General features: G+C 39.1%; 1 protein-coding gene and 1 long non-coding RNA gene across 2 annotated transcripts in view; one reads left to right on the top strand and one right to left on the bottom strand.

Moving 5' to 3' along the window:
- LOC141443371 (uncharacterized) overlaps window positions 1-14165 on the top strand; it is a 282390-nt gene that overhangs the window by 156087 nt on the left and 112138 nt on the right. The gene's annotated exons all lie outside the window — the stretch shown is intronic.
- Window positions 465-14095, bottom strand: LOC141443175 (uncharacterized). The gene is made up of 6 exons (XM_074108381.1): window positions 13665-14095; window positions 13043-13154; window positions 10070-10213; window positions 8508-9521; window positions 6494-6639; window positions 465-1223 (listed from the first exon to the last, which is right to left on the bottom strand). Exons 1-6 carry the CDS (start codon window positions 13804-13806, stop codon window positions 1192-1194), a joined length of 1590 nt encoding a protein of 529 aa, XP_073964482.1. The 5' UTR covers window positions 13807-14095; the 3' UTR covers window positions 465-1191.

Raw genomic sequence — 14165 nt, 5'->3', positions numbered from 1 at the left:
ATAACTTAAGTTAATAAGTCGGGATTTATTATTGATCGGTGTAATGATATTCGGAATTTTGAAAATCGGTGTTTTAGTAATCGGAATTCGTATTTTTGACATTTCGGATTATTATTGAGTCGGACTTCTTAGTGGTCAGTTCATTAAAATTCGGAATTTTGAAAATCGTAATTTTAAACATTAATTAATTATTAATTTACGGATTTATTAAGAATCGGAATAGTCATATTAGGAGTTTTACAACATTCGGAATTATAAAAATCGGCATTTTGAAGTTCGTGATTCCGACTTTCGGAATTTCGTTTTTTGTAATTATGTAGTGTACCCATCCTTCCCAGAGTCTTAAACTACCAACCAAGTTTCATCCAAATCAGTTCAGCAGTATAAATGTGAAGAGGTAGCACCCAGACAGGTACAGACAGACACAACAGATAAGTCAGAGGATGAAAAAAAAACAAGGACAATTCCAAGGTTCAAATAATATTTTATGTCATGGTCACAATCTTAATCATAATTCATAAATTAAAAATAAAATTAACATTACATTCAATCAAACATTTAAAACTTACATTTCTTCATTTACGGAATAAAATATAGTAATAAATAAAAACCAATTAAAAACACAATTAGGGGCTGTTTCACCATCCATTGATTAGTGTTAACTGGCGGTTAGGTGCGATGCCGTCTCTATTTGTTTTGTTCGAATAGACGGAGACGGCATCACATTTAACCGTCGGTTAACGCTAATCAATGGATGGTGAAACAGCCCCTTAGAATAATAAAGGTGCAGCATCCTATTGGTTTGACCTGCCTGTCAAGAAGAGGTTTGTGGGCTCAATCAAGCTTGCACCTCAGATGTGCAAGACTACATTAGAAATTAACCACGCGCATACGAAAACACGCAAAACAAAAAACGCGTAAAAGGAAAACATTGTGAGTTAATCTGCACAATGTGACCAGAAATTCAATGGTGTGAAGTACCCAATCCATACTGGCCCCGGGTCGGAACTACGGTGTTGACAATCACCCTAACAATCTTTTTTTAGTTCAACAGTATTTAAATTATTGACAAGTGCGAGCACATTTAAAAAGTTTACAAAGAAATACTCAAACAACAGCAATTAAACAAATTAATAAATTATGGAATGTCTTCAGCATAATAAAACTATAAATAATCAGTTGCCTCTCCAATCATCTTGTGTGATGTACAGAATGTGATGCACCTGAAAAAAAAAATATTATAAAATTTTGTCGAAAATGTACAGTGGACCCCTACCCGTAGGACCCATTCGTCGGTAACACTTGAATACCGCGTAACTAGCTTTTTCCATAAGGTGTAATTTCCACTGTAAGTACTAACAGTACTGACATTGTACTGTTATGGCAATGAAAATTAGACCTTATGGCAAATGCTAGTTATGCGATACAGTATCACCGACGCATTGCTAATGCTGGACAATAATGCATAACTTATTTGTTAAAATCATTTCCATTAAGGCGCGCTTATAGAAGAATTTTCGGTATTTGAGGGGGTGAAGCAGACGACGCGGTGGAGGCGAATGCGGGGCGACTCGCGCGTCTGTCACGCAGCCTGTTGACGGCCTTATTCTGTTTGTAACCGTATTCTGGTTAATGTGAATTCCGGATTTTTCCTTAAAATTATAATTACACATTTTTTTGGTTTAATAAAGAAAATCTTGGTTTAATATGAATAGTCTTGGTAATAAACAAATTATTTATGCCTCTTCATGCCCACAGTTTGATTTGTAACGTAGGTAATGGATAGACATTTAGACTGAATAGGTCGATAGATAGATATGACAGATGGCATGCTCTTGTTTCGGAGGCCAAGACCCTCTTTGGGTCCCTGAGCCAAATTAGTTAGTTAGATAGCTTACTAGTCTGGTCAACATTTAGGATACTTTATGTTACGGAAAATAAATATTTTTGGATATAATAAAAAATTGCTCTAAATCGGATTCCGCGCGGACGCAGTCGACGGCAACAATTAGTTTTAAATAAATTTATAGCTCTTCCAAAATTGTCTGGAGCATGAAGCGATGCTTTTCTTATTTTCATGACTTGAGAAGTATGGATATGTAGGAGAAAGTTATTTATCTTCAGTCAGAGGAGATTCCAAAGTTGATTGTCTGGAGCATGAAGCGATGTTTTCGCTATTTTCGTCGCTTGAAAAGTATAGATATGTAGAAGAAAGTTCTTTTTCTTCAGTCAGAGGAGGTTCTACAGTTATTTTTCATGAAGATTCTTTTTCCCTTAGTGGCATTCCCCGAGCTCGACGGGAATCAACAATTTCGGGTAGTAACCAGTCCATATAAAATGAAATTAGTTTGTCTTTCATTTTTTTCCCCAAAATGTATCATCTATAAGTATGATTACTGTTTTGAGGTGATGATTTTCACCACTCCACACAGCAAATATACACTGTGCTCGACACGTGACATGGAGACCTGGGATCTGGTCATACCAGTTACTATTTTTGTTAATTTCAGTAGTTTTAGTTTCCTTTTCATAATTCTACATCTGAATTTCGTTTTCTTTGATACATTTTTCAAGTTCATTTCTAAAGGCTACACTTCAACCGGGCACTTTATTTCACTTTTACTTAAAGATGATACATTTTGGGAGAAAAAATTAAAGACAAACTAATTTCAAAATTGAAAATACAAACTGAAATATAGATGCACAGAAAAACCAGAAAAATAAGACCAGCACTGGAAATCCAACCCAGGTCCTCGGTATTCCGTACCGCGTGCTATACCGCTACACCACTGCTGGTCCACCAGCAGTGACCAGCAGTGGTGGTTGACCGGCAGTGGTGTAGCGGTATAGCACGCGGTACGGAATACCGAGGACCTGGGTTCGATTCCCAGTGCTGGTCTTATTTTTCTGGTTTTTCGGTGCATCTATATTTCAGTTTGTATTTTCAATTTAGGTTTACGGGATGACCGTAAGAGAAAAAAAATTGGAATGGAAATAAAAAATACAAAAAGATTCCAAAAAACCAATCTTGATTTACGTGAAGGTAAATTACAAATCGAAGTCCCTATAATAAATAAGTCGCTGATAAGGTAGGCGGTAGGCGTCGTAATGTACGGTCTGGTACACACGGACCGCATTCCAATTGCAATCCGGCTGTAAAATGGCAGAACTACATCAGAACTGCGTAAGAACTGCACTCCGACTGCCTAAAATGGCAGTTGGAATGCAGTCCTCTGACAGTCGGGTCCAGTGCTGGTGCAGTTGTACTAACTGCGCAATAACTGCATCCAAACTCCCATTTTGCAGCCGGATTGCAGTTGGAGTACATGTTTTTGTCAATAATTTACTAGTGCAACCAAGTGCAACTATCTTATTTTATTAAAATAATTTATGTTAAATAACTTGGCTGAATGCAAGATATTACCTTTGCCTGCAAAAAAGTGAGAAAATCTAAACTTAGATCGAAACTGTTGCATCTACTATCAGAAATGTCAGTGAAACTGTCAAAGGGATCAAGCAGGGCTACTACGAAACTCGAAACTAGAAGTTCGTGTCGTGCGGTCCCTCTGACACTTATACTATTTAATACGAGAGCGAGAGGGACGGTACGATACGAACTTCGAGTTTCGAGTTTCGTAGTAGCCGCAAGGTTCGCCGCATGTTCGCCGTGAGTAGTATAGGTTATACAACGTGCCTACAATTTGTATGGCAGTCGCGGTAGAATCTGGACGAAGCCGTCCGCGTCCGTGAGCAGCCGAGGCCCGCGCCAACCAGCTTGCGGTCGTAGTACGTATGTGAAATCCGCTCAGCAGGGCTGCTACGAAACTCGAAGATCGTGGGTTGCGGTCCCTCTGACACTTATACTATTTAATACGAGAGCGAGAGGGATGGTACGATATGAACTTCGAGTTTCATAGTAGCCGCAAGGTTCGCCGCATGTTCGCCGTGAGTAGTATAGGTTTATACAACGTGCCTACAATTTGTATGGCAGTCGCGGTAGAATCTGGACGAAGCCGTCCGCTTCCATGAGCAGCCGAGGCCCGCGCCAACCAGCTTGCGGTCGTAGTACGAATGTGAAATCCGCTCAGCAGTGCTGCTACGAAACTCGAAGATCGTGGGTTGCGGTCCCTCTGACACTTATACTATTTAGTACGAGATCGAGAGGACCGCACGACACGAACTTCGAGTTTGGAGTTTCGTAGTAGCCCTGCTGACTCGGCCCGACTCCGCCGGTCGATTAGTGTGTGGTAGGTACTTCGTTAGGTACTCTAATGCTTCTCATATGTGCTCTGAGTTCATTTATGCGTTTCCTCTTTCGCTTAACTTTTTTAATACTGCGATTACCCATATTATTTGCTCTCAAAAGTAGTACTAGCGCGTTAGAAAAATGTGCACAGGTCCGTCGTCGACTACGTACACGCGTGTACTGGCGACTGGGAAATACTTGGCCGCCGCCGCGCGCTAGAACCGTTTTATTTTGCCAAAGACGAAATAAATTGGTATGATTGATGTACTCAACCTATTGAAATCTATGAAGCATAAATCTAAATCTACTAAAAACTATTTAATAAAGCAAATTTTGTGTTGATATTCATAATAGTTTTTATAATATTTGGTTTAACGTGTAAACGAAGGCTCTTTTTCAAAAAAATAATCTATCGAGGTTTTTGTCAGCAATCGTGTTTTTGATGAAGTCAAAAACTAGCTAATAGACTGAAAATATACATATAAAAATTGCAGTTGTAAGTATTGTGTAAGTATATTTTAAATATTTTCTAAAATTGTAGTTTTCACTACGTACAGCGCCTTAAATTTGCGGTTTACATAGATCGAGTTTGTGATTAATAAATAATTAATGATGAAAAAGGTATATTAGGTACAATAAAATTAAATAAACTAAAAGTATAATAAATCTAAAAATGGACCCTGCGGCATGGTACCAAAGATGCTGGCAGCATTTCCCCGCTGGATCGCAAGACTGATGCGTTGAGCGAGGAAACTGCCAGCTCTTCGGTCTCCTGTGGTATCTCTGAGTCTCTTTGATAGATCTTTGAAGAGACTCAGAGCGCCAGGGCCCCACGGACCAAGGGTCTCGACGCCGAAAGGTACAAAATCATATTCGGCACCGAGACCACTGTATTTTCCTGCTTTGGCAGTTTCTGCCATTTCTGCTGCTGCTGCTGCAGTTATTGATGTTCGGTTAATGATGGTTATTAATGATTAAGTTATTTTAATGGTTAAAGATGAACAATCCATACTAATACTAATATACTAAATATCCATACTAATATTATAAATGCGAGAGTGTGTGTGTTTGTGTGTATGTTTGTCCGTCTTTCACGTCGAAACGGAGCGACGGATCGACGTGATTTTTGGCATAGAGATAGTTTATGGGCCAGAGAGTGACATAGGCTACTTTTTATCCCGGGAACAGCGCGCGATAACCGAATACCACGCGGGCGGAGCCGCGGGCAAAAGCATTTTTGGGGGGGAGGCAAACGAGCAAGCAATCTGATGGGAAGTGATCATTATCGTCCGTGAGTACCAACTATTTACTCAAGAAGAGTTATTTCACGTAATAAAAAACAAATGGTGTAGTTTATCGATTGTGGTTTGATATTACTGGTCCACAATAGAAGGCATAGTGACACAGGTGCACATAAGCTTCGAAAAAAAAAGAAAAAAAATATTACTGGCAGACCAAGTTATTTTGGATTAAGTCACCTCATGAGCTAAAGACACTAAATGAGCTCCTGATTTATTAGCTGTTGATCCAATAGGCAGTTCGTCCAATAGGTTTTTAAATCCTCATTTCGTCCAACGCATACTTCGTCCAGCATGCATTTCGCCCAACATATATTTCGAATAATTAATCTGTTCAGTAAATCGATTAATTTATTAATTGAATAGGTCTATTTTATTATTTAAAATACTTGATTTAACTCCAAAGACTGTTTATTCAATTATAAAAGCAGTAACTATTTTTCAATTTTAAGGTAAGTTAATAAAAATCGCTTATTCAATCGAGCATTAATCGATTTTTAAAATGTAAAATTTTCCACCATCTCTACGCTAGTCTATGCTATTACAGATTATACACATGTTTCATCCAAGAAATAACGTCAGATTTTGACGAAGATTTTTCAAAAGAAAATCAAATATAATCAAGTGAATTTTGGTAAAAAAGTGATTAGACATCTAGATAAAAGACACGAATTATAGGTAAATGTGTTATTAATGCGATCCAATGGGTTTTTATACAAGAATTTTTATGAAATCGGTTTGTTTACACAATTTTTATAAATTGGATTAATATACCGTATATGGACGATAATGCCGGACTCTCACCGCCTTAAAACCCGACCGCACGTCCCCCAATAGCAGGTCTGTCAATATAGATAGATTTTTCTTGACATTCATAAGTGCTTGTTATAGCCTAAATTGAATAAAGATATTTTGACTTTGACTTTGACTTTGATTAATGTCTACTCACTCAAGTCCTCAGGGTTGCTGCACTTCTTAAGGTGTTCTGTTATCATCAGTTTGAGGGCCGCGTTCTCCGCTGCAAGTTTCTGGTTGCTCTCCTTTAGCAGTTTGTTCTCTTCCGCTTGCCTGTGCATGGTTATCTTCTGTCTCTGTCTGGAATAAAACATTCAAGAAACACTTAGGTACATCCTCCTGAGTCCCAACTTTTTTAACACTTGTAGTAAGTACCCGGTCCGCGGACCGGGAGACGAGCTGTCGGTAGGCCTCCAACAAGATGGAGCGACGACCTGGTTAAGATTGCGGGATCGCGGTGGATGCGGAAAGCACAAGACCGGTCTGAGTGGAGAGCCTTGGGGGAGGCCTATGTCCAGCAGTGGACGTCTTTCGGCTGACATGATGATGATGATGATGTACTTAAGATGTAGATGTAGGTTACCAGATTTGTTATTTTGGATATTATATCACCATTCTTTATAAAGTCGGTCGGTCCCAAAGTTCTGTCACTGGCTCATTATTTTTAAATTTAGAACATGATTTTAAGAAAATTTGATTGAATTCCATTTTTGAATGTTTGACAATTATTTTAAAACAATAAACAGTCATTCGCTGCAATTTCTCACGATGGAGTGGACATTGAAAGAAAACCGAATAGCTGTTTTAGTATTGCACCGCTGTGGGCACTCGCCAAGTACCATTTTCAAGTTGCTCAAAAATTTAAATATAACGCTTAGGTTTGTGTACCGTACTATTGATAGGTACAATGAAGTCTCCAGTGTTGAGGACAAGAAAATAATTGGCCGGCCTCGCTCCGTACGAACACCAGCAGTGATCAAAGCGATCAAGGCGCGCATAGCAAGAAATCCTGTCCGAAAACAGAAGTTGATGGCTTTGCAGATGGGTGTCAGTAGAAAAACCGTCAAAAAGGTTTTAAACGAAGATCTTAGTCTACGAGCATACAAAAAATAGAGTGGGCACTTACTTAATGCCCGTCTAAAAACAATAAGGCTTAAAAGATCCCGAAAGTTGTTAAAGTGGTACGCGAAAAATCGACACCGTGATATCCTCTTTACAGACGAAAAGATTTTCGATATTGAAGAGAAGTACAATAAACAGAATGATAGAGTGTACGCTAGGAGCTCTGAAGAGTATTCTCTGATCTTATTACGGGCCAACTGAGGTTCATTTTTGCGAAAAAGGGGTCAAAATCAGTGCGAAAGTGTACCAAGAGACGGTTTTGGATAAGCATGTCAAAGATCTGCTTAACACGCTATTTTCAGGACATAATTTTGTGTTCCAGCAGGATTCTGCGCCAGCACACAAAGCCAAGACCACTCAAGCCTGGTTTGACCGTCAAAAAATCGACTTTATAAGACACGAAGATTGTCCTCCAGTCCGGACCTTAATCCTCTGGACTTTAAAATTTGGCAGGTCTTAGAGGGGAAGGTCTGTGCTAAACCCCATAAAAATTTGGAGAGCCTGAAGTCATCTTTAAGAAAAGCAGTCGCTGAAATAGACATGAAAATGGTGCGTGCTGGGCCTGTATTAAAAACAAAGGAAGTCATTTTGAATAATTTTAAGTACTTAATTTTAATTTTTTATTAAATGTACTTTAAATTGATATATAATTTATTAAAAACTGATTGGTACTTTTGTTTTTATCATAATTTTCATTTGTGACAGAACTTTGAGACTGACTACGTAGTTACTTGGGCAAATAAGATTTAGGAGAAATATCTACTGGTGAAATACCGATACGTAGGTTAGCCGTTAAAGTGTTTGTGATAATAATTAAGGCTGGGAATATACGAAGTACGACAGTCTATACTGGCAAAAAAAAAATTCAAACATATTATTATGAGTCTACATTTTACCCGAGCGAAGCCGGGTTTTCATCTAGTAATTGAGTAAACAGTCGTTGGAAATAATCAATCTAGGTTTTCACATCATTAAATGTCTGGTCGGGTTAATGGCGTCTTTGTTTACCCTATCCATAAATTGGATTGACATAAACCATACTGTACCTATATCGCCTGGACGCCGCCGTCCTAGGTTCCAGCATCTTCTTCCGATCCACTTCCTCATCAGCCCTCACATCCTCCACAATAACACAGTCCGCATCCTGACCCTTGGCGTCTCTCTGGCCGTTCCCACTTATTCTTCGTTTAACCGTCTTCTTGTAGTTACCACTAAGTTGGTTAACATTTAAAGGCACTATTGGTATTTTCTGAAGGTTGTTTGTTAGTAATATTGTACTAGGATTGACTATAGTTACTGGGACCAATGTACCAGTTGTTAGAGGCAATAAGTTTGGCAATATTTGGGTGTCTATACTTGGTATCCGCTGTAAAGTCTCTTGTGACTTCTTCTCCGCTTTATCAGACAGCACTCTCTTCAATCTCTCTTTAGTTTCATCTTGTATCCTCTTCTCTTCTTCTACAGGTCTCATCCTATACTGCCTACCATCCGGTTTCTTGATTATAATCTCGAAATCATCAAACCCTGCATTATTTATGTCAGGCTCTTTTTTTATCTCAGGTTTTTTCAAAGCGTTCTGATAATTACGCTTCAGCATTTTAATAAGCTGACAATCTTTCTCTTTTGCTTCGTTGTGTTCTTCTAGGCTGTCTACTACATGATCTAACGATTTCTGACTCATTATAGGCGGTGCTTTATCAATTTTACTACTATCAGCTAATAAAACATCTTTAGTAACTTGAGCATCTTTTATAACTGAATCTGTATACGATATTAGAGTCCTAGGCATCTGTTTGGATGTTTCTATGTTAACACTACCATCTTTCCTTATTTCAACATTGCTATGTATTTTAATAACATTATTTGTGTAAGATACTGTTTCATTGATTTCTTTATTAACATCTTCATGTCTGACTATAGAAACATCGTCGGTTGTAGTAACTTTGTCTAAGATGTCTTGTTTGCCTACTATTCGACTGATCGTCGTAACTTCATTGGTTAATTTGGATATTGTTGTCGTTTCGTATTCCTTAACTGCGCCTGATTCGTCACTCGATGATCTATAAAGAAACAAGTCTATAAATAAAAAAAGTTATAGATGCTGCCACTGCAGAATAAAGAGAAACATTTAAGAACTAGAATAAACGTCATGTTTTGAATTGAATATAGTGATAATTACTCGAACGTACTAATAATTATTAATTATAAACGCTAATATCTGTGTTTGATATTATATGCGTAAAGTCTGTAGAGGATGGATATGGTTCGCTACGATAAACTGTATCTATTGTGTGTGTGACGTTAGAATCCATACTAATATTATAAATGCGAAAGTGTGTGTGTTTGTCCGTCTTTCACGTCGAAACGGAGCGACGGATCGACGTGATTTTTGGCATAGAGATAGTTTATGGGCCAGAGAGTGACATAGGCTACTTTTTATCCCGAAAAAATGCACAGCTCCCGAGGGAACAGTGCGCGATAACCGAATTCCACACGGGCGAGGCCGCGGGCAAAAGCTAGTTTACGATAAATCGGACTGATCCAACAGTGCAGTTTGATCGCAGGATATTTCGTAGCGTCTGTGATTTGAGCTTTAAAACGCTCTTACCTGCTGATTGTGATATTCCTTTGATTGTTAGTGGTGTACAGAGTAGAGTCTCCATCTGCGAGGGGGAACACCATTTGCGGAGTGTGGAGGACGTCATCAGAAGAAGTCCCTGCAGCTGCTGACTCCAGGCACAGAATGCCAGTCCTGTAACATGTTTTTGTCTTCGATCAGTGTGTGTTGCCGGTGATGACTTATGGCTCTGAGACGTGGTCCTTGACTGTTGGCCTCTTAGAGGCTCAGAGTAACGCAATGAGCTATGGAGAGAGCTATGCTTTGGGTTTCTTTGCGCGATAGAATCCGAAATACGGAAATTCGTCGAAGAATCAGCTGTAAAAATATGCAAGTTGAAGTGGCAATGGGCGGGCCACATCGCTCGAAGAACAGATAACCGTTGGGGGAGAAAAGTCCTCGAGTGGCGACCACGAACCGGAAGACGATTGGCAGGCCTCCCACCAGGTGGACTGACGACATCGTTTGAATTGCGGGTAACCGGTGGATGCAAGTGGCGAGTTGCCGTTCATTGTGGCGTTCTTAGGGCTTTGTCCAGCAGTGGACGTCTTCGGGCTGATGATGAGGGTGCACATTATGTCTTTATGCACAATATTAGGGCCAAGTGCGAGGAGTAAACTGAGAAGTTATTTCCTAACGTTCTCCTGGTGCTTCGCTGGAAGTAGCCGCGGCGCGCTTGCTTCGCTCGCTCGTATCGCGCGTAGCAATCACAATTTCACCTAAGACTCCTCGCTTCGCTTGTCGTCGTACTTAATTTTCTAGAAACTAATTTACATAGAATTAAAGGTTTGTCTTTTTACATCCCTTATTAAATATTACTTACACAACAACATGGCACAGTTTTCATCCAAATAAAGAGGGCTTGAGCCGTAGTTCCCACGCGATCCCAGCACCATTGAATAGCTTCGCAGGTTTGCAGGTTTCCTCACGATGTTTTCCTTCACCGTAAATCTCGGGGTAAATTTCGAATATAATTTCGCACATGAATTTCGAAAAACTCAGAGGTGCGAGCCGGGGTTTGAACCCACGATCCTCTGCTCCAGAGGCCAAAGTAAAATACAAATGGGAATATAAATGATTCGACTTTAATTGTAAAAGTTACGAGTCGTAACTTACGACTAAGCAATAGAAATAAAAATAATAACTAACTAACTAATAACTATAGGTCTGCTTGTATTTCTTTGTCTACAATTTCATGTTTATATATGACTGTTTGTTTCTCAATAAATAAATAATAAACAATAGATAGGTTACAGAGGGTTATCAGGGCCCTGTTTCTCAAAGCTTATTAGTATAATAATATTAGTGCTTTCTCTCATAAATTGTATGAGAAAATGAGAGAAAACATTTATTAGGCTAATATGCTTCGAGAAACTGGGCCCTGTCGACAAAAACCCGTCACAACATGTCGCATTTAGACTCGATCCCTGCTTGAAACGTTAAGGATAGTTTTTATCACACTTGCTCGTAAACAGTGTCGTAACATGCAGGCTACCTTGGTTGCAACCCCCCAAATAAAACCCTCGACCTTAATGTGCTTGTCATGAAACCCGTGGTCGGTAAATGAGTCATTGCGCGTACTAATTTTGTTGTCATGAAGCCCAAGGTCGGTCAATGAGTCAGTGCCCGTACTGATGGCGCTGCGCGCGCTGCTGCAGGACCACATGCTGAAGGAGGGGGAGGGCGACGCTGCCAAGAGCGCAGCCTAAGGTAACGCCAATATTTGGAAAAATTATATTTTTTCTTTTAGAAATATAAAATTTTACTCGCAAATGTGATGAAAAACATTGTATGTCGCACGGGCGGTACTAGAATTACGAACATCGACTCATTAAAGCCCTCAGTCTTCGACTTCGGGCTTCTAATAGACTCTCGTTCGTAATTTTATTTACCGCCCTTAAGACACAATGTACTATTGGATATCCGATAGTTTCGGTTACGGATACGGAGCTCCATAACATCCCTTGTGTGTTTCTACCTTAAGTGGTTATTTAGGTAGGTTATCTAGATCGAGCAAACCCTTAAGCGGCCATAGGTCGAACCACCAGATTACCAGGGCTTTTGCAAATACCAGTCACCTTTCAGAACATTCTGGATCCGTTCCCGTCACTATTCCTAAATAATCAGCCCGTTTCCCAAAATACAATACGTAGCAGTCCCGCATCACTAGAACACTTGTTCATCAATTCTAAATGATATTGTAACGAATAACTCACGTCTTAAATCGAGTTTAGCTCGACATGTTTCGGGCTAATTCGTAGCTCTTCTTCATAGGAGCAAGCGACTCGGCGGCTGCCGCAACACGCGCACTACGCGCCACCGTTCTGCTCACGCGACTGCCCGATGAAACTAACATCAGTGCACAACTACCCGTATTCTCAACATCTTCTTAACGTCACTGTCAAATGAAGGGTAGCACACAACACTAACAACATAGCTCCATAAAGGCACATATGTAAAAGATGTAAGCAAACTTTGCTTCAGCTTTACCACGAAAATATCTGACGCCACACCCCATGTAGGTACTTATGTGTATTAATGAAACCTCTTTACAATACGGAAAATGAGAAACGGATCTCATGGCATTACGGATGCTACAAGAAATGGATCTAATGGTATACAGACGCTATGAGAAACAACTCTTTTGGCACACGGTTGATTTATGACACTGTTATTTTGGGAAAAGGATGGAACGCTCTGAAAGAACCAGTCAGAAGAAAATAAAGGTCACTTGAGTTCCATCGGTATAATTAAATCAATAATATGTTTGCGATTTTATCTGAATACATTTGATTGAATGAAAAGTATTTGTATAGTGCTATGTTGTATTAATAAAAACATTTTCTAGACAAGGAATGTTACAAAGAATTATATTTATCAGTATTTCTGTTCTACCAATAAAACTATTTGACCTCTATTTTCTTTTGGACAGTATATTAAAGGTAGAAAAAAAAATGTAATGACTTAGTCTCCATAGCCCTTTTGAAGCCCTCATCGAACGGGTTAAGCAGGTCTTGGAACAGCCCCACCTCCTCGCAGTTGCGGATGAAGCGGGTCGGTGTCGGGGTCTGGTCCGCTGAAACATATGTATTGCCTTATTAACAACTTATTAATCTTGCAGTTTCTTTAACATTAAGAGGTTTGCATTATCCATGACTGTGATGTTCACAAGAGAGGGGCAAAGACGGAAAAATACAAATAAATACATCACCTGTGATATCAACGCTATAGTAGGTACATATATTGCAGCATAATACTGACAGTATAAGGAAATTAAAAAAAACATGATATATAATATGTTTTTTTTACTGCAAGGTTTAATTATTATTTTTCTTAAACTATTGATAGTTTTTTCTTTATTGAATATATGCAAATAAATGTGTCCCTCTCTGTCTGTTTGTGTGTGTGTATCTTTATCTAACTCTCTATTTCTCTCTCTCTCTCGCTCTCTAATGCCGAGGCGATAAGGACTTCGACCTTAGCCTATACTCTCAAAAAATAGGAAGAAAAACAGCTATTAACGCCGCGGTGATATAACCTTTACTTTACCTCTCCGAATGATAAAATTAAAAAAAAAACTGCTCACCCACGAATGCAGCCTTCTGCTCCATCCCCAATTGCAACACCATGTCATGTTTCTTCGTGTGTACGTGCAAATGGTCTTCGTTCGTGAACGTCATGCCACAGTTTGGCATAACACACGCAAACGGCATCTCAGGTTCCACCATTGTAATTAAAAGATCTTGTTTTGTTTTGAAAATGTTTTCAAATCATCAGTGTTACTGTTACGGTGGGTACACTTGTTATCATTGCGAGGTGAGTTCCGTTCTTCATACTGCTTGTTGTTGTGACTGTCAGTCAGTCATTAAGATTACTTAAATATTGATAAGGAATAGGAGTTAGTCATTTGAGTTGATTGTGGGTCTTGTTGGTTTACTATTCGATTCAATATTTTTTGATAAAATCGCGAAGCTTAGCTATTTGCCCTTTTTGACACTTGACAGTGACGTTTGGTTTGGTAATTAGTTTGAGACACTCAAAAAAACATTATTAAAATGCTCAAAAGTGTTACACGAATAAAGATAAA

Source organism: Choristoneura fumiferana, chromosome 27 (assembly GCF_025370935.1).
Source record: "Choristoneura fumiferana chromosome 27, NRCan_CFum_1, whole genome shotgun sequence".
Taxonomy (NCBI): domain Eukaryota; kingdom Metazoa; phylum Arthropoda; class Insecta; order Lepidoptera; family Tortricidae; genus Choristoneura; species Choristoneura fumiferana.
The sequence above is the reverse complement of the archived record's forward strand: the minus strand, read 5'-3'. Positions and strand labels throughout refer to the sequence as shown.